A 26,870-nucleotide genomic window follows, 5' to 3' on the forward strand; every position below is an offset into this window, starting at 1 on the left:
CTGCGGGGGGACACTTACGCTCTCTGGAACTCTGGGATGCTGAAGATGGCCTGCATGACGGAACTCAGGTAGCAGCTGTTACCCAGATTCTTGAGACCCGTGTACCCGGGGCCATACATGGGCTTCAGCTTCGTCCCCGTCTCCTGGATCACTTCCCACTCACTGACCCGCGGCTTGATGTCATTGTCCCGAAGCCCATTCTCTGTCTGGGGCAAAGTCATTGAAGGAAACCAACTTTAGTTGTAATTATCACCCAAAGCCCATGTCCCAAGAATTATTTCTAACAGCAATGAATGTTTCTGCCCCTTTGTTCCCCAAGATAAGCAGAAAAATCACCTAATTAAAGGGACTGACGTGGCGATGCTGCACAAAAATGTCAATATATTTAATGCCACAGAACTGCACACTTAAAAATAGTAAAATGGTAAATTTTATGTTATGTATGTCTTTCCACAGTAAATATACACACTTAAAAGACTTAAATATGAAAGAGAGAAACCAAGGGGAAAGGAGATAGGAGGAAGAAAGACAAATAGGAACGGAAAGAGAGAAGTTAGTAGAGTAATTATTGCAAAATACAGTAAAAACTGTATTTTCCAGTGCAACCCAGCAAACAGAAAGGCAAGGCCACTGGAGAGGAAAGTGAAGGAAAATCATGGGCCTTGGAAGTGCCTTGAAGGGTGACATGAGTGAGGACAAGGAGATGGAGAGGAGGAGAGCCCGAGGAGAGGGAGACAGGCTGGGAGGGAGTGTGGAGTGTGGAGCGGAGCGCACACACTGAAGCAGCTCCTCACAGGCACAGACGTTACATAGTCATGATATCAGCTTGAAAACACAATATTAAATGAAGCAAAGCTTTTCCCATCAACAACAATATGTTGGCTTATTCTTTCCACCCCTGAGCTCTGCTTCCCTTCCTGAAATTAATTAAAGTGATGTCGGTCACAGATAATTTTAAAGGTTATCTTCCCGTACTTTCTCGCTTCAGTGAACAAGGAGTGATTCATGCAACTCTCCATCAAAGGAGACAGAAATTTTACGAGTAAACTCCAACTAAAACAAATGGTACTTGACGAGGTGCCATTTTTATTATAACATTAAAAAAAAAAATGTGGGCGCCTGGGTGGCTCAGATGGTTAAGCGTCTGCCTTCGGCTCAGGTCATGATCCCAGGGTCCTGGGATCGAGTCCCGCATTGGGCTCCCTGCTCCTTGGGAGCCTGCTTCTCCCTCTGCTTCTCTCTCTCTCTCTCTCTCTCTCTCTCTCTCTCTGTCTGTCATGAATAAATAAATAAAATCTTAAAAAAAATGTAAGCTGGTAACCAAAAGAAAATGTTAATTAATTAAATTCAAGGAGTAAATGCAAACATTAAAACCTAAAACCTATAAAAGTAAAATTCCTGTTACAGCAATTACATATTAAAGAAACCAAAGGGTTCCCTCTCCGCAGGGAAGGAATACAGACAAAGTGGACCTTCTTACCCCATGCATATGAAGCATATCAATTCCAAAATGCGCTAAGTGCTTGGCCAAATGAGGATCCAAAACAGGTTCCTCTTCTTGAAAAGAATAAACATCTACAGGGTGAAGAGAAAACAAGGAATGAGATCTTTAATCAAGTCATTCAATATTCAACATATATCTATTGAGCTCCCACTATGCACCAGGCTTGGGATACATGGTGAATAAAGCCAATAGCAACCTCCTGTGAGTTACACTCAACTGGAGAAAAGACAGATGATCAACAACAAACATAATTAATAGGTCTATTTTGTAATTATACCCATATATCAATTTTTGACATTTCAGAAGGTTAATTTTTAAAAAGGTTTTCTGAGACAAAAAAAAAATTTAAAAAGCAGTGTCTAAAAGTTAAAATAGTTGAAATTAGATGAGTGTAAATGCCTAACAACTGATTTTCTAACCAAAACTGCACTGGCATAACAACCGTGCAGGAGGAGGGAAGGGTGAGGGAGGACAGAGTGGCAACACCTGCCGCGGCAGGGGAACCTATGAGGGAACAGAGCGGACACACGGGCCCTCGAGAGCAGCTGAATGGCTGGAGGAAGGTGTTAGGTCCAAGACAAAACTAACTTCTGCTGTAGAATCCTCTAGAGTCTCAGACCTACCAGCTCACCAGCGTCCACCTCCGACCTGGCCCTGCATCCCTTCTTTCCAACATTAGTGTCCACACCCCACTGAGCTGGTGAGGGACTTAGTGAAGAATGTGCAGTGCACCCCGTAGCACTCACAGCAAATGAGGATGCTCATGGCCCAGCCAGGTGACTCAGGAGGCTCTAGCCACCCCCAGGCCCAGCCCACTGCTCCCAGGGCCTGCGAGATCGGTATCTTGGCCTTCTTGGCAAATCCGCCAAAAAGCTATCGAAACCACTGCCTTGTGTGTCCTCACACAGCAGTGCAGTGTGGGAGAGGGGACAGATACCTTCAGGCCCATTTTGCAGATGAGGAAAAGAGGCTCATGAGGTTAAATCATTTGCCTCAAACCCCACAGGTAGCCCAGAACCCACGTATCCTGACCTCTCACCCAGTCCTTTTTCCTCTACACCGCACTATCTCTTTAGATCTCTCAGGAGACTCAGAGACTTAGTGAAGCACCATCCTAGGCCCTGAACAGGAAGGGAGAGTCAAAAACCACAATTTCTTCACTCTTAAATTGGAAAAACAAAATCTATTACAAGGAAAATAGATATCAAGATAGTAGGGGTTCATGGGTGGCTCAGTCAGTTGAGCGTCCTCCTCTTGGTTTTGGCTCAGGTCATGATCTTGGGTGGTGGGGTTGGGCCCCACGTTGGGCCCCATGCTGGGTGTGGAGTCTGCTTGAGATTCTCTCTTCCTCTGCCCTTCCAATCATGTCCTCTGTCTCTCTCTCTAAAATAAGTAAATAAGGGCGCCAGAGTGGCTCAATCAGTTAAGCCTCTGCCTTTGGCTCAAGTCATGATCTCAGGGTCCTGGGACTGAGCCCCGCATCGGGCTCCCTGCTGGGCGGGGAGTCTGCTTCTCGCTCTCCCTCTGCCCCTCCCCCTGCTCCTGCTCTCTCTCTCTCACTCTCTCTCTCCCAACTAAATAAATAAAATCTTTTAAAAAATTTTTTAAAAATAAAATAAAATAAGTAAATTTTTAAAAAGAATAAAAAGGGTAGCATTCTTTAGGACAGTAAAAGAGATTGTCCAAGGATTTTCCTCTTCTTTGGAACATCACCGGAAGGAAAAAAATACACACACACACACACACACACACACACACACACTATGGTGATCTTCTGACCCAAACCCAGATATGTGGAGACTCACTGCCACCAAAGGAAGTCAGTCTTTCCATTATTAATAGAGTAGATGTTGTATAGCTTTCTCTCCTATCCCTCTTCCTCTAGGGGCCCATTTTAACTTGTAGATAGGCAGCCTTCATTTATATTCTTTCTTTAGAATAATTCAGTGCTCTCAAAAGCAAAAACACAAGACAAAATCCCCAGCCCAATCAAGAAAAACTTCCCCAAAAGTTTAAGTGCTAAAAACACCAACAAAAATCTTTAATAACTTGAAACAAACACATAAGTAATATTTTTTAGTCTATGGCAAATGACAAGAAAAATACCATTCAAATACTGGCTGAGGGTGAAAATGACATTCCCTAGGCACTTTAACTTTGGTTATTATTAACTAGTGAGATAGTTTTGAAGACTTAGGACTCTAAGCCTCTAATGACTTGAGCTTTATTAGAAAATAACAAAGTTGCCAGAGCTGAGCAGTTGGCATTGGCCTAGGATTTTGAAATAAATGAAAATCACACAGCACTCTATAATTTTTAATTTGTTAGGCTCATGCTATATTGAGAAATTAATGTTTCCTCCCTCCAGTCATTAACTGCTCCGAAGATGTGACATGATTTGGTGAGACACGACAGTTATTTTTTTCACTCCAATGACAAAAACAGTTGAGTGAGTAACATACAAGAAATCTAAAAATGAACTGTGATCCTAGAATTTGGCAAGCATGAAGAATTTATAAATGACACGTAGTCATAGAAAAAAAATGTGAAGTGGACTCAGGAAAGAGCACCCTAAGATGTTACTGAGCTGGTGCAGGGTCCAGTGGGGGCAGGCGATTTCACAGCTGCTGTGGGCATCTCCAGAAACTTCTCCTGCAACCACCAAGGCACCGAGGCTTCTTTTGGGTAACCTAGTTTCATGATAGAAGAACGAAACACCCTCTCCTGTCTCTGTCCCTCCTCACTCCCTTCCCACCCAGAACCTCATCCTTGCTTTCCCAAATCAATGTCTCCTCCCACAAAGGAAAGCTCTTTTTATGTGTTTGTTTGTATGGTGATTTGTTTCTGGGTTTGTTTGTCGCTGTACTCATGGAGACCCAGAATGGAATTTGATATGGGGCCATTACCCATGCCACCACAATGGCCTCGCCTAGGCGGTCCAGGCTTCTTGGAAGAACTGATTCTAAGTTGCGACCTCAAGGTAAGTAGGAGTTTCTCACCGAACAGGTATATCCTTATTGGGGAGAAGGAAACCGGGATGACCAGATCACATTACCATAAAATAGTTGAGTCCACAACCTGCTTGGATTCCATGTTCACTAAGCAATACTCTAAATATAAGTCAGCTCCCCACAGGAAAGGAATGTACTGGTCAAGCCAACATAAACATCCCACTTACAGGCAGTTGTGGTTCTCACCATAAACTAAAAAATAAACACTTTCTCTCTTGCTAGTTGAATTAGCCTCAGTGAGCCTAGCAAATATGGAAATGGGACCGTTGGCAGTGTTACCTTCACCAGGAGGTGGCTACCCGCCCCTAGACAGAGGGCACCCTGCGCTCCCAGGCCTCAATGTCCACAAGGCTCATCATCAGACATTAAGGGAAACTTTAGGCATGTTTACATTAACTTATTTGTCTTTAAAATAAACGAGTTACAGCTAGCAATCTATTAAACAGACTTAAAAGAAACTAATGTAAAACTGAGGCATCCCATAAACTAATATAAGAATTAGACTGAAAATAATCATTTGTGTTAAAACCAACTCTGCACAAGACAAGCAGAAATCAAATCCTGATCTTTCTTCAAAAAGTGAACATTATCTCAGGTGAATGAATTCAAGAACTCTCATCATGGGCTATAGGATCTACATTGCTGTTTGTTTTATGCCTTCTATGATAGAAACAGGAATATTTATTCAAATATCTAAATTATATAAGGAGAAGTTCTCCCTCCTCTACAAACAAACAAAACAAAACAAAACAAAAAAACACTTAAATATGGCAGATAATGAATTAATATTCTTAGCAGCTGAAGTTTTTTTTATTTTTTTATTTTTTTTTTAAGATTTTATTTATTTATTTGAGAGACAGCACATGAGAAGGGGGAGGGTCAGAGGGAGAAGCAGACTCCCTGCCAAGCAGGGAGCCCGAGGCAGGACTCAATCCCGGGACTCCAGGATCATGACCTGAGCCAAAGGCAGTCGCTTAACCAACTGAGCCACCCAGGCGCCCTGAAGAGTTTTTTTTAAACCAATAAGGAACACCTACACATATGCCTACTAGAAAATCAACCTAAGAAATTCACAAATAGAATTACAAATGGCCAAAAAATACTATGAAAAATATTCAGCCTCCCTAGTAAAGCAAATGAAAACAAGATACCAGATGAGCAAAGGTTTTTAAAAACGGCGAATATCCAAAGTTGTTAAAGATTTGCTGAAAGGGGTACTCTCATACACTGCTAATGGGAATGTGAGTTACTGTAACTGTTTAAAAGAGAAATTCGGCAACTGAAAATGTGAAAGGTTCAACCCTTTGTTCATAAGAATTTGTCCTAAATATATCATTAGACAAACATCCAAAGATTTCCATATATACAAGGATGCTCATCAGAATAGCAAAAAAATTATAACAACTAACAGGGGTATAGTGAAATGATTTATGGAACTATTGTGGGATACTGAAGAGTATTTAATGACACGGAATATACATATATATACACATATGTATATACACCCATATATATATAAATATATATATTTATTTAATGTTAAACAGAAGAAAACAAGGAATAGAACTTCATACGGTGTGAATCCTTTTTCGTAAAAATGTAGAACGGGGCAGTCTGGGGGGCTTGTGTAAGAACTGATCAGGACCTTAAAACAGAAAACAAAACTGAAAGGAGATAACCAAATTGTTAGAAGTGATTTGTCAAATGATATTACTAGTGATTTTTATTTACTTCTCTAAATCTTTCTGTTTTCTAAATATGTTACACTGAATATCTGCTCCTTGTATAATCAAGGGGCAAATATAAAATGTTCCTTCCTCAAGTTGAAAGGAAAAAAATTTTAGATGAAAAGAAGAAAAAAGTCTAAATCATAGTTTGAAAATAAGTTTCATGCTAGAAAAAAGGCTTCTGGAAAATTAAAGACATGTAGAGAACAGAATTAACCCTTGCCTTTATTATTAGCATACATTTAAATAGAATCTAATTATTTAAATACATACCAGTCGGTTTATTTAAGAAAAGTATTTGCACCTACCACGTGTAAGAGGAACCCAAAGATGAGTAAGACATAGCTCTGCCTTCAAACAACTGAAATTTTAGAACAAAGCCACGTATACAAACAATTGTAGTCTTAGGTTGTTCTGGGAACTGGACTTCTAATAACTGGTCTTATCAAAGCACTACAAAAAACAACATAGAAAGGAGGCACATTCAGAGCGCCTGGATAGCACAGTCAGTTAGGCATCTGACTCTTGGTTTCTGCTCAGGTTGTGATCTCAGGGTAGTGGGATCAAGCCCTGTGCCAGGCTCCATACTCAGCACGGAGTCTGCTTGGGATTCTCTCTCCTTCTCCCTCTGCCTGCAACCCACCCCCCGATCCACACGTTCACACTTGCATGCACACTGTCTCTAAATGAATAAATCTTAAAAAAAAAAAAAAGGAGACACATTCAAATGATTCTCCCTCCCCTTACAATTTTACCCACTAGACCTCCTATATTACAAACCCTTCCCTCTGTAGCCTTATGATGGTTGCCTTGTACAGCAGTCATTCAACATAGCGAAGACCTGTAAGCAACTTGCTGTAACCCTCAATCCAACTGCATGTCCCTAATTTCCTCTTCAGATTCTGGAATTTGTAGGATTCACCCTGGCTTGTGTAGAGGTTTATCCACTTGGGGGGAATGTCTGGCACCAGGATATGGGACTTTTGCAGCTACTTCTCTCTAATGAGTTAAAAATCAGTCCACTAACTTTGGAAGCACGAAGATTATCCAAAATGTGAATCAAAAGAATCTTTACATGACCAAACTGTCAGCCCTCAATTCTAAAACAAATGAAAAACAAAACCAGTTTGATGGAAAAGACATGGTAGACAAGAAGTGTGCTATGGAGAAAACATCCTAGCCAATTAACTCTGAAGCAGGCGAATTCAGTCCTCAAAGAGAACAGAAGATAAGACAAATGTCTTTGTATTTCTCCTAAAAAATCATCTGACCTTAAAATAAAGAAGAAATAAAGACCAAAACTTGGAAAGATGAAGAAGACTGACCTAGGTCTTGGTCCAGATCTATCCTTACTGAGTAAATGTTTTCAATGATGCTTAGATGATGGATTTTTATGGCCCTTGCTCAGCATTTAAGTTCTTTGTTATTGATCCTGATATTATTTCCCTTTTCCATCACAAAATGGTAGATGGAATGAACTGTACAAACGTGGCCAAAAACTAACATTTGAGAGCATACAGTGTGAGAACATAAAGAAAGAGAACCAATTCTGAAGGTGACAATACAAGTAGGAACCAAGTCTAATCCTTTGCTGCCGGCTGCTGTCAGGGACTCTGACACACAACATCCTTTAAAATCCCTTCCCTTAATGTTTCCACTAGTTTCTAAAATGATGCTCACCCCCATAATGAATTCTAGGGCTTCCCTCTACAGTTCTAATGGTGGACTTATTTATCCCTGTTCACTTCACAAGTCCTGGTTCCTACCCTTCTGTCCTCTTAGCCAAGAGATATACAGAAAGACGGTAATAACAGGTAATAGTAGCAACTAACTTTTATTAAGGCCTTTACTGTGTGCACTGGGCTAAATGCTTTAGACACATTAACAGATCTATGAGAGAGCTACCACGATCATCCTTAAGATGAGGAACCTGAAGCTGAGAAGGATTTGAAGACTTGCCAGTAAGAGGCAGAATCAGGATTCAAACCTGAGCTGTGTCCAGAGCCTACACCTTCCAACCTAGGAATGAAGGCACCGGTTCAACTAAGAGGAGCCACTGCAAGTTCTGAAAGTCAGTGAGGGCACACTCACCTGCCCCGTCAGGAGAGATGGTTCCCAGTTTCACGGCTAGAGGGTAGCCCATGTCTCTGTAATGCTCCAGCGCGTGGCCGTTGCCTCCAGAGCTGTCGAAGAACCACTTCCCACACAGCACGGAGCCATCGGTCAGATTCAACCAGAGGTTCTCCCGCAGGTCACACCTGGCACACTTCCAACCACTGAAAAGTCGGTGGAGAGCAGTTACTATCACTGGAACACGAAGCATAGCTAGAAAATTAGCATCCAAGAAGACAGACTGTCTCAAGCTGGGGGTCACAGGAAATGGTGAGTGAAACAAAGGAAACCGGTGCTTCCTTCCCCCTCTTCTCCCTTCAGAATGTTAATGTCGCCCCTCCCAGAGCAGCAGGACCAATCAGTACCCTGCCTGCCTCCGCCAGGGCTCTTTTACTTTAGAAAACGGACACAGTGGGATGCCTGGGTGGCTCAGTCGGTTAGGCGTCTGCCTTCGGCTCAGGTCGTGATCTCAGGGTCCTGGGATCGAGCCCCGCATCGGGCTCCCTGCTCCACGGGGAGTCTGCTTCTCCCTCTGCCTCTCTCTCACTCTCACTCTCTCTCAAATAAATAATCTTTTAAAAAATTGGCAAATAAATAATCTTAGAAAAACACAGAACCTGAGGTCAGGAGGGGAGGTCATTTCCTTCAAATTCCTACATGAGGGACAGTGGAGCTCAAATAAGTCTAAAACATGAAGGATCCCATGTGCGTAAACATGTGAAGTTCTAAAGCATTAACCACACCTAGTAAAACCTGTTTAAACAAAATCCTACTATGCAGCAGATCTGAATGAAGTATAAAGAATGTCAATTTCACTGAAGGTTAAATGTCAGGTACATGCCAAGTACCCTATGGAAGTTTGATCATCTAATTCTATTCAACACCCTTCAGAATCAATATCCCCAACCCCATTATCAAAGGGAGACACTGAGGCCCAGAAGTAGCCTGCCTTCCCCTATGACCACACAGAATGGGAAGGCAGCACAGGCAGGTTCAATAAGACTAGAGCACCTGCCTCTGTCCACACAACAGACCTAATAGGAGATGCTAATGTAGCCCAAAGAACATTCCAGCCACAAAGGTGACAACCAAAGACTGGTAAAAGTTGGGTTCCCCTAGAAGCAAACTCTGAAACTAAGGTTTGAATGTAAATGGCTTGTTTAGGAGGTGATCCCAGGAAGCACTGGAGGGAAGGAAGACTGGAAAGGGCAGGAAGTCAGTCCAGGTACGTCAACAAGCAGATGACCAACCACCATGGGCAACTGGGGCTCAGTCCAGTTGGGGACCTCCCCTCGAGGGGTCAGGGTCCAGGGTATTTATCCACCCACACCAGAGTCACTGGTTGAGGGCTGTTCCAGGACAGGAGGAAGCATTAACTCCATGGCATTTCTCACTGTCCCATGCACAGGCCTGCCTGGCCTCAGCAGGCAGAGAAAGCCCTCAAGCAAAGAACTGTGGGTGCTTGCCACTGAAAGCCAAAGGGGTGGGGATGAGCTCAAGGATATGGGCTGGCCGTGCTCAGCCTCTACAAAGGTGCAGATACTTTTAGAAAGAGCTTTTGAGCTTAGTTTTAATCAGAGGCATCTGGTAAAAATATATATAACTGCCAATTCAGAGAAGGGGTAGAAATGTAAATATTCCTTTAGCCAGTTTTAAGGGGTAAAGTTCCATTTCGCTATTTGACACTCACCTTGGAGGAATCCTGACTCCATTGTCCAACTGGGTAAGGTTATTGGCATATTTGGATACTGGCAATTCATTTTCCCATGTGTCTGGGTCCTGCTTTCTATATGGAGATTTTGAGCTGAGAACTGCATCACAAGCAATTGTTACCTGTAAGACAAACCCAGATGTCATAGTAAAAACAGTTTGAGAGAATAGCAACTTCTAGAAAACAAGTTTAAAAGTTCATTAATAAATACAGCCTGATCCAAGAAAATTTAGACAGCAGTGACCATAAGAGCAAGATCCTAGTTAGCTGATTCCAGCACTTTCTCCATGAATCTAGCTAGGGTTTGTCCCTAACCTAGAGTGTGCAGCATTTACAATGATACAAGATAGCAAGGAACCCAATCCAGTCTGTAAACCCAAGCAGAGGAGTCAGATTTAACAATTTCTTAGCTAGCAGACTAAAGGTATTAGGTGAACGATTTACAAGAGTGAAATTAGCTACAGGAATGCCTAGGATTTACCCAAGTGGTATGTTTTCCTCCTAACAAATATACACCCAGATATCCAATATCCTCAACTCATCACACAATGCCATGTGGTCAAGGGCATTTGAATGGAATGCAAGCAGCATGGCTCCATTTCTTAATCTGGTGCAAATGTGACCCTGGACAGGGACATGCCCAGGTATCTCTGTGCCAGGTCAGTCAACATCATGAGCAAATCTGTGATGTCCAGCTTGGCACCAGCTGACCACAGGGGAAGAGGGTGCAAATTCTCTGCTTTCTCCTAAACCCAATTAATCCGGCACATATGCATATCACCACATTTGCTATTTGCTTAATGCTATAACAACTATTTCTAGCTGTCTTTAAAAACATATTCTGGTGGGAGTGTAAGATGGGGCAGCCACTTTGGCAAACAGTTTGGCAGTTCCACAAATGGTTAAACTGAGTTACCGTATATATAACCTAGCAATTCGACTCCTAGGTATATATCCAAGAAAAATGAAAATATGTGCCCGTGCAAAAACTTACATGCAGATGTTCACAGAAGCATTATTTAGAATAGCCAAAAAGCAGAAACAACCCCAATGCCCATTAATGACAAATGGATAAATAAAATGTCTTATGTCCACACAATGAAATGTTATTCAGCAATAAAAAGGAATGAAGTCCTGATACATACCACAACATGAATGAACCTTGAAAATAAATACATGCTAAGTAAAAAGGGCCAGCCACAAAGAACTATGTATAATGTACGATTCCATTTATATGAAATGTCCAGAATAGGCAAATCCATCGAGACGGAAAGTAGAGGAGTGATTGCCAGAGGCTGAAAGGGATGACAGGTGAAGGGGTGATGAGAATATTCCACAAGGAGATGGCGGCAATGGATGCCCAACTCCGAATACAACAAAAGCCACTGGATGGTTTAAAAAAGTTTTTAAACCAAGGTTTGTATTCTACATCACTAACATCCTGCACAATTAGCTGAACTTCACGCAGAGTGTTTTCCCCTGGGTAGCCCTAGAACTCATTAAGAGACCATGAAGGAAGCTCCCTCAGCTGCCGTCCCTTGCCCACCGAGCCCATGAGCAATTCCTCTCACTGCTACGTCCAGAATCTGTTTGGAACCTTCCTCTTCTCACCTTCAGTCACTCTTGTCTTGGTCCCAGCCACTAACACAGCTCACCCAGATGGCCACACAGCAGCCTCCTTGCAGGTTCCTTTCTCCCACGCCTGCCCCCTCCTCTGTACAGTAGCCAGACTGGTCTGCTGGGAATATCATATCCTCTCCCGCTGCAGCTTAAAAGTCTCCAAGGCACTACCGATGGATGGCACTAAGCAAGGCACGGTCAGGAATAAGGAAGAGATCTCTGCCCTCAGAAAGCTTATACGCCATGACATGCCAGGCATCCATAAATATATTTAAACCTTTTAAAAGAGATAGTCCCACTCATCTCTCACCACAAGCACTTTTAGACAATTAGCCTTTCCTTTCAATTATCAAAGTTAATCTCCCACTTCCTTCCAGAAGTACCCCTAGAAAACAGGGTTGAGGTCACCACAAACCCCCTCCTGATCCTCCGGGTTTGGGCTGCGTTAGCACTCAGGCTACACATCCCAAGCTTTTCCGTCTGGTCTGTTATGACAATCTCCTGGTTGCTTCAGTGACTATCTCAGTCCCTTCCCTGTCCTCCTCTGAATCTTCTCCACAGTGCACAATAATGTTGATCAAGATGTAAATACAATATTCTCTCTGTTCTTTGCATATACTTCTTGGTGACACTCAACAAAATTTCCTCAAATTTCTGGGCCACTACGAAACACTGATCTAGTGTTTTCAGGGTATCATCTGAAATCACTTAGCAGGCCTTCATATGGATCATAGCTGAAGATCAGGATCTATTATCCTATAATTATGCCATGAATTGTCTTTCCCTGGATTTGTTGTCTAGAGTGAAGACAAAAAAAAAAAAAAACTTGGTACTAGTCCTGGCTCCATCCCAGGCCTCATAGGCTTCAAATTCAGTAGTGTTCTGGAACTGACTCAAACTGGCTCACAGAATTGATTGTTAAATTTTAAGAAATTCTGCAAGATGGTTGTTAAACACAGCCATTATTGAAAATTAAATTATAAAAACTTACAATCAAGTAAAATACATTTTTAAAAAGTAACAAACACTCAAAATTCTTCACTTCCTGTTCTACTATATCTTACGAGTTTCTGTGTGCTCTTGAGGTTATTTATATTTACATTATGTGACTGGCGGGAATTCTATAAAATGGCATGCCTACACTCTGTAGACTCTCTTTTCAACACTGCTTTCGAGACATCCTGTTAGTCTGAAATCAGCCACGGTGGGAATATTTACACCACGGAAATCATCAAACACTACAAAGCAGGCCTTTCCCCCAGGGAGCTGGTTGCTAAATATTTACAAGCACATCATTGCTTGAGTTCCTGATGTCTAAAATGAGGCATTGGATTTCAGGCTATAAGATCCCTACTGAGCTCCAAATGCTATGTCTCTTCAAACTCCACATCACTGAGAGGTGGTTTAACTTTCTGGTAGAATCCACAGAGTTCTTATCAGAAACAGAATTTTTTTCTGAGCTGAGAAGCTCAAAAGATGAAGGAAGAGTCATCTGGTTGGGTGATTTCCAGCTCAATAATTTTTGTTATTTAAAAGCTTAAAGAGTCTGCCTTCGGCTCAGGTCATAATCCCAGGGTCCTGGGATCAAGCCCCAGGTCGCGCTCCCTGCTCAGTGGAGAGTCTGCTTCTCCCTCTCCCCCTGCTCAGTCTCTATCTCGCTCGCTCTCTCACACACACACACACACACACACTTGCTCACTCACTCTCTCTCAAATAAATAAATAAGTAAATAAATAAAATCTTTCAAAGCTTAAAACAAGAATATCAAACACCAAAAAATGTAGCAGAAGCATGAAAAGATAGGAACTAGCACCTGATATATAAATAAATCCTATCGGTTACCATCAGATAAACCCAGGCTTTTCCTTCAATTTCTCCACCCCAACTTTCAAATAATTCTCCCTCTCCTTTTTTAGAAAATTTTTTAAATGTTTTATTCATTTATTCATGAGAGTTAAAGAGACAAAGAGAGAGGCAGAGGCAGAGAGAGAGAGGCAGAGGCAGAGAGGGAAGCAGGCTCCCCACCGAGCAGGGAGCCCGATGCAGGACTCCATCCCAGGACCCTGGGATCATGACCTGAGCCGAAGGCAGATGCTCAACCATCTGAGCCACCCAGGTGCCCCCTTTTTTAGAAAATTTTTACGTATTTCTTGATGCTAAAAGACCGTATTAAAAATTATAACATATATTGAGGGACTCAGATTTCTATGACTCTTCACTTTTATTTAAATAAAAGTATTCACACTTTGAATTATATTCTGAATATAGGAATAATTAAAAAACACTTAAAGGCTCCATCAACTTTTTCACATAAAGGCTTCTCTTTCATAAGTGAGTGAGAGAAAAACCATTTCTCGTGACATTTATTCACAACGCGCTTCTTTATTTCTTTTCTGACAGCAGACGTAAGAGTTATATTAAATAAGGGCAGGGAGCAAGAACTCTCAGTATCATGGAGATACAAGCTTTAGTATATAATTTCAGGTAATGGGACGAGGTAAGACCATTTTGCCCACTCATACATTTTATCCTTGGTAACGGCCACATGAGTCAACACAGGGAACTGGAGAAAGGAGAGGTAATTTAATTCTCTATGCACTGCTAAACACTGTGCACTTAGCACTAAAAAAGGATATGTCACGTATAATAATTAGAGGAAAGAGCTACAGTAGCTAAATACACATTTTCATTTCTATGGTCTTATATTTAGGTAGAAAGTAGGTCAGGGGCAAAAGAGGTTGAATGGTAGAAACCTGGTCTCTAATGACATGGGAACCCCAAGCACAAACACGCCCCCCCTCCTGGCAGAAGCAAGTGAGCAGGTGGCCGTAGATACAAAGTCACACAATGTCCTGAGGATTCCCGGACCTAAACACCTGGCTCTTGTTCTGGGGGAGTGCGGGGAGGGAAGAGAGCTAGCATGTCTAAACTCCGTGGACCCTGACCCTCCTGCTCCCGGGGGCCAGGCTCTGAGAAGTCAGGGTGCGCACAGAGTGGGAAAGACAAAAAGAAAGGAGAGAAGGATGGGGTGGGGGAGACAATACAGGACAGGAGGAAAGAACAGGAACAATCCCTGGGTCCTGACAGGAGCTCCGCGCCTCCTTATGAGATCAAAGTACAACAGAACGTGGCTTCCTCACCTCCCTTGCCACCCAGCTCCATGTCATTCAGGAAGGTGAATGTTGCTCCACGAAAATCAAGGGGAGGGAAGAGAAAAAAAATTCACCACTAAATCTAAACGCTAAAACCTAGAAAGTAGTTTTATTCTTCATGAGGAACAAAACTTTCAAGGAGTCTCACGTTACCACGGAGCTCCTGCAGATCTGTGATTTGTAAACGTTTGGTTATTTTTATAATCGTGTTGCTGTTGCTTCGGCAGAGAAATCCTTATTTTTCCCAAACAAAATCTCACGTGGAAGGCTAATATGCACAAGAGATAAAAATATAGCCATTCCTCTGATCAGAAGACACCCCTCTCCAACAGCCCCTGTACATCTCAGGGGCACAGTGTGAAAATCTAAGCAACAGACTGTGAGTTACAAGGGGCAAGAAGCCAGCCCACCGAGGGGAGGCCAGCCCACCGCGGGGGAGAGGGCAGCCCACCATGGGGAAGTGGGGGAGGCCAGGCCACAGGGGAGAGACCAGCCCAATGTTTATATACTTAGAGGCCCACACAGCAATGGAAAATAACACGCAGGAGAGGGTATCTGGCCGAACTCTACCAAAACCTCACCCTGCAAGGCCCTTTCACAGAGAAGAAGCAATATGCTCATGTTCATGCTCGTTCTTCTCCTCTTCTCTCATTCAACCCGCCTTCCCCACCCCCCGAGTGCACACACACCACACACGCACACACACCTGACACAGAGTCACGCGCATCTAGCTAGCAGCCGTGCACACTCACTGACCAGGGCTGGTAACTCCTCAATATTTGGTAGTGCTATTTCATAGTGGTCTGGGAATATAACAAGTTTGGCTTCGTCTTCATATTCATAATCGTCGCTATTTAAATCGTCATCAGTATCTAGATCTGAGGAAAAAACAAAAACAAAGAACAAGAAGTGAAGAGAGAACATTTTACACCAAGGCAGAACTCACTGCAAGAGCCAGAGATCCACAGGAATGACAAACCAAGAGCATGATATTTACGATTCCCTCCTCTGACGACCATCCAGCTGCCCCAAACCAGGAGTAAAAGGCCTACCATCTGTCCTAAGTTATGAATACTTATTAATAAGTGACAGATGTATAAAGACTGAGACCAGTCACACAGCTTTACAATTAAAATAGACACATGTGCCGATAGTCAATTTGTAAAGACTTTTAAAGGAGTAAATGGTTCATTCTGATCTGTTGGGTACCTGGCTCCTGACTGCATAAGAATGGACTGGAATGTTTTTCACAACACTGTAATATGGAAGAAAGTACAAGGTTTCAGCATACATAAACCAAGGTTCAATTCCAGCTCCAAAATTTAATGTAACTTTGAGCAAGTCACAAAGTCTCTAATCCTTAGTTTCCCCATTTGTAGAATGGAGATAATATCTCTTACCTCACAAAGCTTATCCGAGGAATAAATAAGAAATTGTGGACAAGAGACCTGGCACATAACAGGTAGTCAATAAGTGATAGCTATTATTTAAAAACAAAATCTCAATCTCCCTCTCTCTGTCTCTGTCTCTCTCTCCCCATCTCCCTCTAGGAGTTATTAAGATACTGTATCGTAAACCAGAGGGGAAAACCCCATAATATAAGTAGTCCTGTTGTCCTCAGGCTGTGCAGAATTTTCAGTAAGAAAACTGAGCTACCCTAGCCTGCTATGTATCAAGTCATCACCTGTTTGCTTGGCTAATCTCTGGTGAAGGTTAAGTGAAGGCTCAAGAAAATGTCTTGTCACAATATTTACATGGACATTTCAGCCTTACATTCACATGGATGCCAGCATCCCAGATCAGGTTTGTATATTTAGATGTTTGGAACTATGGTGATAAGGAGCTATTGAGCCATATTCCACTCACATCACACATAAACAGGTACACAAACACAGGTCTGTAGACAGAAAAAAGTTATTTTCCTAGACGAAGCAACCACCTGAGAACCAAAGGATCTAGGTTCTGTTATTACCTTGTTGTTTGCCTCCAACCAAAAACCTAGAATCTTTTTGTGTACAGTTCTGCTCCTGAATTCTCAAAAGGAGGCAGTTTTAAGTGGAAAATGAGATACAGGGAAAACACGGTCTCAACAATTTAATAAAAGATTCCAAATAATAAGAATCAGAAATGCCAAAATAAAGAAATAGCCAACATTATTAGATAGCCATAATAGGTCAGTTTGACAAAAGGCAATGTTAAAGATGATTCTAAGAGTTTAAGAAGTCGTTAAAAGTGTTACTTGCTAGATGGGATGCTGCCCAATTCATGAATCATGTAATAAAAGCAATTAGATCTTCAATTTTTTTTAAAAAGTAACAAAAGGCATTTACTTAAAGGAAATGGTTCAAATAAAGACATTCTATATGTTATAAAAAAATTTTTTTTACTGCATCGACATTTTATTTTATTTATTTATTTTTTTTGCAGGTAATCTTTTTTGTTTTTTATTGTTATGTTAATCACCATACATTACATCATTAGTTTTTGATGTAGTGTTCCATGATTCATTGTTTGTGCATAACACCAGTGCTCCACGCAGAACGTGCCCTCTTTAATACCCATCACCAGGCTAACCCATCCCCCACCTCCTCCCCTCCAGAACCCTCAGTTTGTTTTTCAGAGTCCATCGTCTCCCATGGTATTTGAATGCCCCAATTTCTATAATTTTAAAAATTAGAACCTAAATGTTCAATGAGAATGGTGTTCAACCCAGTAGAATATTATTTAAATGATACTTATTTAGACTATGTAGAAACATGGAAATATTTATGCTATGTCAATGTTAAAAATACAAAACTCATCTTCACTGTAAAGACAACTTTGTAAAAGTTATGTTCATAGACGAGAAATAGAAGGAAATCTGAACAAATGAAAACAGTGAGTGTGTGAGCATTTTTCTATTCTTAAATCTTTATTACATCTTTTATAACAAGTTTAAGGAACGGAAGTACAACTCTTTTGTTTTTGTGTACAGATTCGGCTCATATTACATATTATCTAAGCTTCTCTTGTCCACAGAAAACACACTCACTTAACACTAAGTCAAGTCTTACCTGGCCAGACACAATGATAAACTACATCCAAAAAGAATCCCGCTCTGTCATTTACTAACTATGTAACCCTGGGCAAGGTCTTTCCAAGTTTATTTTCCTCTGGAGCACACTATGAATAATATCTGCCCCCATAAGATTGCTGCGAGGATTAGACAAGATAAGGTTTTGAGGCATCTGGTAGAGGATCCGGCAGGTGTTAGGGGCTCCATAGAGAGCGGCCACCATCATCACCATCACCCCCTTCCCTACGCTCCTGACAACCGACATAATCAAAAGTGCCCTCCGCTCCCTTTGGCTCGTCCCAGGGATCCTCCTATGTGATCTTGGAATGGAGAACATACGAACTTCAAAGGCTTCTAGACTGTAAACTGTCAGCGCAGGAAACGGGTCTTGTTCACCTGGCATATGCCCAGCCCCTGCACAGTACCCAGCACACACCACTCACGCATGAAGTGTCAATGAAAGGAGACTTCAGGAACTTAAAAACCCCAACATGCTAAGGACAACAGCAAAGCAGGAGTCTCAGAAGGGTGGTTGTGGGTTTGGGGGTTTTTTAATTGGTAATGGGTATGTGTTTAAAAATAAGCACAACTGGGTGCCTGGGTGGCTCAGATGGTTAAGCGTCTGCATTCAGCTCAGGTCATGATCCCAGGGTCCTGGGATCGGGTCCCGCATCAGGCTCCCTGCTCCTTGAGAGCCTGCTTCTCCCTCTGCCTCTCTCTCTCTCTCTCTCTCTCTCTCTCTCTCTCTGTCTCTCATGAATAAATAAATAAAATCTTTAAAAAAAACTTATAAAAATAAGCACAACTGCTGTTGTGCAAAAAAGCAAGAACTTTGTTGGGCTTCTTTATACTCCATCTATAGTTGCTTTTATTTTTATTTTTAATTCAATGGGATAGAAGGGGACCGTGATCCTTCCCAAACAGCTTTATCCAAATTAAGGAAAAGTCACAGAAGCAAATTACACTCTGGTTTTAAGGGACAGATCTAAGATTTCTCCTCAATATCTATGACCCCACAATCCCAAGTATAAATCTGTAAGTTCTAAATTTCCCCAATTAGAGTCTTACCACCCCAAAAATATCTAGTTGAGGAACCTACGGAGAAATTATACCCTAGGTACCAGTAAGACTAGGACCCCCAACCTCTCCCAGCAGCTACTTTCCACTATGGCTATTAACTTGCGATACCTGAATGGACACTTTTTCTAAATTAAAAAAAAAAATTGTTAATATCTCTTCCCAATTCAACTTCAATGATCTCTCTCAGATCCCTGGGAGAAGTGGCTGGGACCACAGCCATTTCTGAGAAGCAACTTGCCTCGGTTGAGAAGCAGCACCACGGATGAAAAGACCTTTAAATCAAACCAGGACTCGGACACCCCGCTCAGAGTTCTCCCTGGCCTGACCAGATTGACTAATCTGTGTGCTCAAGGTGAGAAGTCTGGCTGATCTAGTGCTGTGAAATCTGACCATTTACCCTCACAGGAAGGTACGGGGGAAACCTCCTTGAACACAGACCCTGGTCTGGGACCTACCTCAGAAGGAAGGGGCAAAATGAAGTTCACTAGAACGTTCTGGCCCTTATAGATACAGCTGAGTTTCCTGAACAGGCCCATTCCTAGAACTTTCCACAAATGCTCTGTTTTCAACCCATTTCTCATCAAGTATGAATGCTAAGGCTAAAACCAAAAAAGTGGAAATTTAAGCTCTCTGAGTTTTAGTGGTGGTTCTTCGATGTCCCAGACTTCAGACACAAAAGAACTTGACTCCTTTACTCCTATTTCTGAAAGTTGGTGGGAAGGTGGGGAAGCCAATAAAAATGTAAATATTTAACACTGTTTTAATGACATACCAAAGATCTGCACTAAATGCCTTAGCACTTATTTACACATCTATACACATTTGTAGCTTGACTGTAAAAAATATGTAAGATTAGGCCGGAACCACATCATGAGTCCTGGGGTATTTCTTTGAAGATCCTGGACTCCCCAATATCCATCCCCTTCTCTCCTTCCATCTCATAAAACAGTAAGTTTTGTATTAGCTGAGTCCAAAAACTCACAATCTCACATGGTACTTGCCTTTTTACCATAGAAACCACCAAAAAACCAGCTCCACAAAGAGGCGAAGTCACTGAAAGGAATTTAGGATTCTCCAATAGTAAAACTACACCATGCTAATAGTTCATGCAATGTTCAAGCATCACTGCTGTTCCCCTGAAACGTTAAAATAACCTGTGGTGCACCTGTGAGTTCACCGTAGCACCCTTGGGTGCCTCAGAGCACAGTTTGGAAACTAAGTGTTAATGGTCCCCAACTGCCTAGAGGAAAAAAGTCTAAAAGCATGGTATATATTATACTATTGCTGGAAGAATATACAAGATACGTAAGAATGTGTAAATAGAAAATACTATTTGTCTCTGGGGAGAGCAACCAAGTAAGCTAGGAGGCAGAGAAGCAAGAAAGACTTACTTTTCATTATAGAGCCCTTTATAACTTTTCAATTTTAAGCTTTGTCCAAAAAACATTGTTCTAAAAATGTTTTTTAAATCCTAAGTATAAAAAGTATAAAATTAAGTAATTCAAAAATAAATAATTGTCACACACACACACACACACACACACACACACACACACACACACCAGCAAGAGCTAGAGCTGAGTGAAGAGTCCTTAACTGTGACTTCACCTGAATGAACATCAAGGTAATCGGGAAGAATGACTTGAATGTTGAGGGGCAAGATGGTGCTCCAGAGACTTGGATAGGCCATTCAGCACCAGCTCAGTTTCCCTTATAGAATCAATATTGAAGGTCATAACTGAATGATTCAGTGGGTTCAATGTTCACTGTTGAGCCAGTGAAAAAGGAATTGGTCACGAAGTCATGAAGTGACTGGGGAAAAAGCAGCTTCTATCCAAGAGAAAGCATTAATCAGCTACATCTATTTTGTGAGGGGAAGATGGGCATTGTGATGACATTTTAATAGCAATGAGAAAAATGCTTTCTAGTCAAAGAAACAAAGAGGCTGCAAGAGAGCTCTGTGTTCTCTTCCTCTCCAAGAAGAGACAACCCCAACATCCCTTTTAGGGAAGCTACAAGCTGCCTCCCAGTAGCCACTCTCCCCTTCTTCCTCAAACAGACTTTACTCAATGAAGCCAGTTAATAAACTTAATGTACTTTCCAGTCTCCTGTACAGCACAAGGTATGACCACGTGACCAAGTCCTGACCAGAGAGGTGTAAAGTGAAGTGTTGCTTAGGGATCTGTGAGAAGACTGACAAAAGGAAGCTGATGACTCCACAGGGAGACTAGATATTTTTTTTGTCCTTCCCCCCTTCTTCTTTGCTCTTTTCCGGGATGGCGACGTAAGGGTGGGAGTTCCAGAAGCCATTTTGGACCATGTAGTGACCATGAAGTTAGAATCACAGGGCAGGATGGAGGGTGAAGCAGAGATAGGGGAAGAGTCTAGATCCTGATGAACATGAGGCCATCACAACAGCCTGGACTTGCTGCTTCCTGATATCCTCTACATGAGAGAGAAATAAACATCCACCTTATTTAAAGTCACCAATATTTTAAGTTTTCTGTTGCCAGAAAATAAGCCAGATCTAAGCCTAATATCATCCTTCACTTGAATGTACAGGCCACATCAGCTTGAAAACAGCTGTGATCAATGTAATAAGAGAAAAGTGACTGCTCCTAGGGGACATGAAGCATCATATCGAGGGAACTGTAAATCTGGGCTTGCAAAACCAAATTCTCACTGGGATGAAGCAGCCAACATCAATGTGTGATGTATATGGGTAACAAACAATAGAGAGAAACAGGACCTGAGGCAAGCCCCAAAGTACAAATGGTGTTTACATTTAATTTTTTTTTAAAAACTGGCAGAGTCCAAACAGAATATATTTGCTGGACTGTGACTTTTAAGTATGTTCTGTGGTTTTCTAAGATACGGAATGTTGAGTGAACACAGACGGTAGCCTGTAGAAATAGACGGCGGAAATAGAACAGTAGGTTAGCATTCCCAAGAAGCAATGGAAGAGGTCCACACAGTGTGAAGCACAAAACCTCAGTGCTTACTTTTGGATTAATTCTTAAAATAGTTACTTTACTATATCCTCTACCACCAAAGTGGTCACTAGAGAAATCAAACTGCAAGGTCTTTAAGTGCAAGACAGAAAGGTTAAAGGACAGGAGGCCAGCTGACTTCTCCATTCAGCCAAAGGAAAAATAACACCAGTAATTCAAAATGTTTAATTATTTCCACCTTTGAAAATGCCATGTTGATGCCATTTAATTCAGAAGTCACATCATCTCTATTCATAGAAGGGAGCCCAAGGCTAATAACCAAAGCATCAGATTGCACCCAATCATTTCAGCTTTGAGGCCCATTTTGAGCTGGTTTGGGTTTGGTTGGTTGATTTGGGTTGTGGTTCAAAGACCACAGAGAGGTGGGAAAGATTGGCCGGGGTGGAAAAACCAACTGTAGATAAGCCTCATAAAGAAAACCATGACTGAAAACCAGGACAGAAAACAACAAGCACAAGTCCAGTGTAGAATAATGGAGACTCAATAATGGAGACTCAAAGCAGGAAGGACACTCAGCTCCATGACTGTTTCCAATGGCTTTACTTTTCAAGTAATTAATGTGTCTTTTCATAACAACAGTGACACATGTTTGTTATAGAAAAAATTTAAACCAGACAAGCAAAAAGAAGAAAATAAAAATCACCTCAATCCCACCACTAGGAAAGAGCTACAATATTAACAATCTGGAATATATTTTGCCAGACTCTTCTGGACTCTCAGTTATACATGTATACATGTGTGTACATACCCACACATGTATACACACACATACATACATGTACACACATACACACACACATACACATGTGTACAGTTTTTTTTTTTTTTACCAAAATGAAATCATAACATGCAAATGATTTTGAAGTTTCTTTCAAACCATAATCCTAGGCATTTAGGGATAGAAACTTGCTTGGTCAAAAATTATCAAGTCCCTTCTTCTCCTGGCAAAAGCATTTCAGAAGTTTAATATGAAAAATGAGCATGATGACATGATACAGAAACTGGTACTCATTTGGCTTTTCTGAATGAGGGAGAAGAAAATCACTGCTAGGCACACACCACAGTAATCACTGCTGCAGGCAAGATCCACAGGCAGATGATACAATTAGTGTGCAAAGCTTTGAGGAGAAACAAGATATTAGCATAGTCTCAAAGTATTACTCCCAAAGTATTCATTAATTACACTGTATCTTCACAGTGGAGAAACCCAGCCAACACCACCTCAACAAGGGATCAAGGTTACAGCACCAATATGAAGACATCTCAGTATCACATGCCCCCCAATATCATGCACTGAGAAGGGCACATCGCCTCTGTAGTGTTCTTGCCAAAAATGCATTACCCTCAGATTTTGGAGGAAACACCAGACGAACCCGAACTGAGGAACATTCTACAGAATAACTAGCCAGTACTCTTGAAAAGTGTAATGATTATTAAAGACAAAAAAAAAAAAAATACTTAAGAACTATCAAAGATTAGAGAGGATTAAAAAAAACATGACCACTAAATACAACATGGGATCCTAAAAAAAAAAAAAAGGACATTAGTGGGAAAAAATGATGAAATCTGAATAAAGTCTGCAGCTGGGCTAATATTAAAAAAAGAAATAACGTCTCTACTTTCAAGGCAGTGAAATAGGAGAGCAGAAGCAGGATCTTAATTACTCTCTAGTCACTGTAAGTATAACTGCTTCAGAACACTAAACCCAACTCGAAGAGTGCTAGAAGCATCCTTCGCCACTAGGTAAACACAAAGCAGAGGCAGATCATCGCAAGTTAAATGAGTTCCTCTTATCATTAAATTGTAAAGCAATAAATAACCTATTATTCCAAATCAAATAAGCACGTGCACATACACACACACAGAAAATCTGGGCACGCTATTGATGACTATTTACATTACCTAAAAAAATCTTGGAATTCCTCCGTTTTGGTAAAGCTCCACCAGATGCCCCTCTTATCTTCTGAAAAGAAAACAAGAGATGGTTAAAATGCAGCCTATAGACTAGACAATGGGGAAAGAGCGGGGAGAATACATCTCACAGGTTCTCGGATTTTACAAAAGGTCAAGATGAAATTCTCAACCTGGACTAGAGATTCCAGGATAAACCAGAACTTGACCAGGTCAATGGAGGTAGGTGAAGGGCAACGCTATTGTTCTACCTGATTATTTTCACCAAGTTATCAAGACAGCACTTCTGGAAAGGGAAAGGAACCAGGGATCAAGGTGAACTAGACATTTCAACTTCGAATCGGCACATACTCCCAAGAGGCTGGAGTCCATGCCCAATGCTGGAACTACTCTGGAGAGATGATGGTGACTCCTGTAGAGAAGGCTCGTACTCCCTTATCCCCCTGCTACCCACTGGGTCCCTGTGCTTGGTCCTGGGCGTGCACAACAATCACTGTTGAAAGAGCAAATAAATACTGATAAGCAGTCACTGATATTCTGGTCATATTAAATCTCAGTCTAACCTCCCTGAACATTTCTGGAGCACCAACTAATGGCTAGTTGCCATCTGAAGCTTCGTGGATTTTCTACCTCTGGTAGAAGTCTGTGGCAGCAATGAAATAAATGCCCATCAGGTGGTTAAGCTAAAGAAATCATTTGTTACCCTTCCGACACACAAAAATTTTACCCTCAAATAGGATTATAAAAATTTTTGTTTCGGGCACCCGGGTGGCTCAGTCAGTTAAGCATCTGCCTTCAGCTCAGGTCATGATCTCAGGGTCCTGGGATGGAGCCCCGCATCAGGCTCCCTGCTCAGCGGGGTCTGCTTCTCCCTCTCCCTCTGCTGCTCCCCCTGCTTGTGCTCGCTCTCTCTCTCAAATAAATAAAATTAAAAAAAATTTTTTTTGTTTCAAATGGCCCAAATCGTATTTCTACACCATTTGTCCTCTCAGTGATTAGAAAAGAGCACATCTCCAGCACACCATGGCATAAGGGTCAAAGCCCAGCATCTTCCCAAGTGGCCACGTGTTGTGGCAGCATTGAGGGCTTGCTGCTGCTTTAGTTTGTTCCCTTATCAGTCTTAAGTCTCCTTTGCCACACTTTATTATTTGGCATTGAAGGCTGACTCATCTTTGTGATTCTCACATTAAGTTTTTACAGCTTCTACTATTAGTTTATAGTTTACATCTTAAGCATGTGAAAATGACTGAACACTTTAGCTCAAAACTTGTCTCTCCAAATACTCATGCCAAATTCTTGTCCCCTCTCTTGGAATCCCTCTCCTCCAAGGTCTCCGAGCCGCTGTTCCTCTTCCCACCACATGCCTGTCTCAAAAAAGGGATGAAATAAAACCTGTACCAAAGGCACATTTAGCAGTCCTGGAGGTCACCTGAAATCTCTCTACCGAAGTTTATGGCATGCTTTTAATTGCTCCAAACTCACTGTCTCCTCCATTCCTGCAGGATGGTGGAGGGAGAGAGAAGGAGAGGGGCTGCATGAAGACCTGTTAGAATACGAGGCTCTCCCTGATTCTGCCATTCACACCTTAGACTTGGAGTAGATTCGCTTCCCTTCAGGAAAAACAAAAACAAAAAAACCCACTAGGTTTTCCTTCCAAAGACCATCGCCTCTGTGTCTGCCTCAGTCTCCGCTAGAAATCAACAGGGTTTGAGAAACGGGAACTCCTTGGTCAGCAAACATGACTGTGCCCATGGGTCAGCCTCTGTGATGGCACTGAGGCTGCAAAGTAAATGAAGACGTGGTCCATCCCTTGAGCGGCCCACCAGCAAAGTAGGGGAGGATATATGCAAACAAAGAGCACAATAGATTCTGGTGAGTATTAAGAGATATGTGAAAAAGGTAGGATCATAAGACGGAAATGACAGTTCTGGAGGTGGAGACTGTGGGCAGGTAAGAAGAGCAGCAGGTCTGGCATTTAGCAACTGCTCAGCAAAGATTTGTTCAATGGATGGATGGATGATGGATGGACAGATGGATGATGAACAGATGAATGGATGGACAGATGGATGGATCGATGGATGATGAATGGATGGATGATGGATGAATGTATGAATGGATGGATGATGGATGAATGGATGGATGATTAATGGATGAAGGAAGGAAGGAAGGAAGGAAGGAAGGAAGGAAGGAAAGAAGGAAGGAAGGAGTAGATAAATGGATGGATGGATGGATGGATGGATGATGGATGGAGAGACAGATGATGGATAGAGAGATGGATATGCTGACCATAGGGAATACAAGTATGAGAGGAATGAGGCATCCCAGAGAGAAAGACAAACAGCATGTACAAAGGTATGAAATCATAGTGTATTTCAGGAAGAAGTGGTTTGATATATCTAAAGCACAAAGTTGGTGGAGTAAAAGTAGAGTCAGAAAGGCTAGAAGGGGCCAGATTACAGAAGGCCTTGCAATCACATGCAAAAAAAAAAAAAAAAAAAAAAAAAAATTGGGACTTCAACCCGCAACAAAGGGAGATACCAGAGATTTAAGCTTCAGAGTCCCACAGATGCACAGATACATGCATTTGAAAAGATCACTCTGGGTGCAGCACGCACACTGGGTGGGATTCAAGGAGGCAAGTTTGAAGGAAGGATTACTATGGAGAGGACAGGACGGACTTCAGAGCCATTTGGGAGGTGCAGGTAACCAGACGTGGGTCACCAACCAGCAATGGAATGAAAGAAGAATCCAAAAGACTTCTAGGTCTCTAGAATTCAAGATGAAGGACAACTCTGAGAAAGAGGATTATTCACTGAGTCTGGGCACACTGAGCTTGAAGTACCTATGAGGTGTTCAAGTAGGAAAAGTCACATCAGAGTCAGATGGTCAGATCTTTGGCTCTGAAGAGACACTGATTAGGAAGTCATCAGTTCAGAGACAGTGGTTAAACAAGGAAATGGACAACACTGATAAGGA

At 41.8% G+C, this 26,870-nt stretch overlaps 1 protein-coding gene across 2 annotated transcripts in view; it reads right to left on the reverse strand.

The window, feature by feature from the left end:
- The window catches only part of USP13 (ubiquitin specific peptidase 13), a 109,208-nt gene that overhangs the window by 53,270 nt on the left and 29,068 nt on the right, over positions 1 to 26,870 (reverse strand). For both annotated transcript variants that reach the window (XM_028101149.2, XM_088025318.1), the window contains exons 3-8: positions 23,886 to 23,946; positions 15,594 to 15,715; positions 10,045 to 10,187; positions 8,334 to 8,518; positions 1,481 to 1,575; positions 19 to 206 (exon numbers count right to left, since the gene is read on the reverse strand). In XM_028101149.2, coding sequence (XP_027956950.1) covers positions 19 to 206; positions 1,481 to 1,575; positions 8,334 to 8,518; positions 10,045 to 10,187; positions 15,594 to 15,715; positions 23,886 to 23,946 — 794 coding nt within the window. The remainder of the gene's footprint in view (positions 1 to 18; positions 207 to 1,480; positions 1,576 to 8,333; positions 8,519 to 10,044; positions 10,188 to 15,593; positions 15,716 to 23,885; positions 23,947 to 26,870) is intronic.

The sequence above is a fragment of the Eumetopias jubatus genome, unplaced genomic scaffold, assembly GCF_037043125.1.
Source record: "Eumetopias jubatus isolate StellerSeaLion01/CBP00866 unplaced genomic scaffold, mEumJub1_p1.0 scaffold_1, whole genome shotgun sequence".
In the NCBI taxonomy this organism is placed as follows: domain Eukaryota; kingdom Metazoa; phylum Chordata; class Mammalia; order Carnivora; family Otariidae; genus Eumetopias; species Eumetopias jubatus.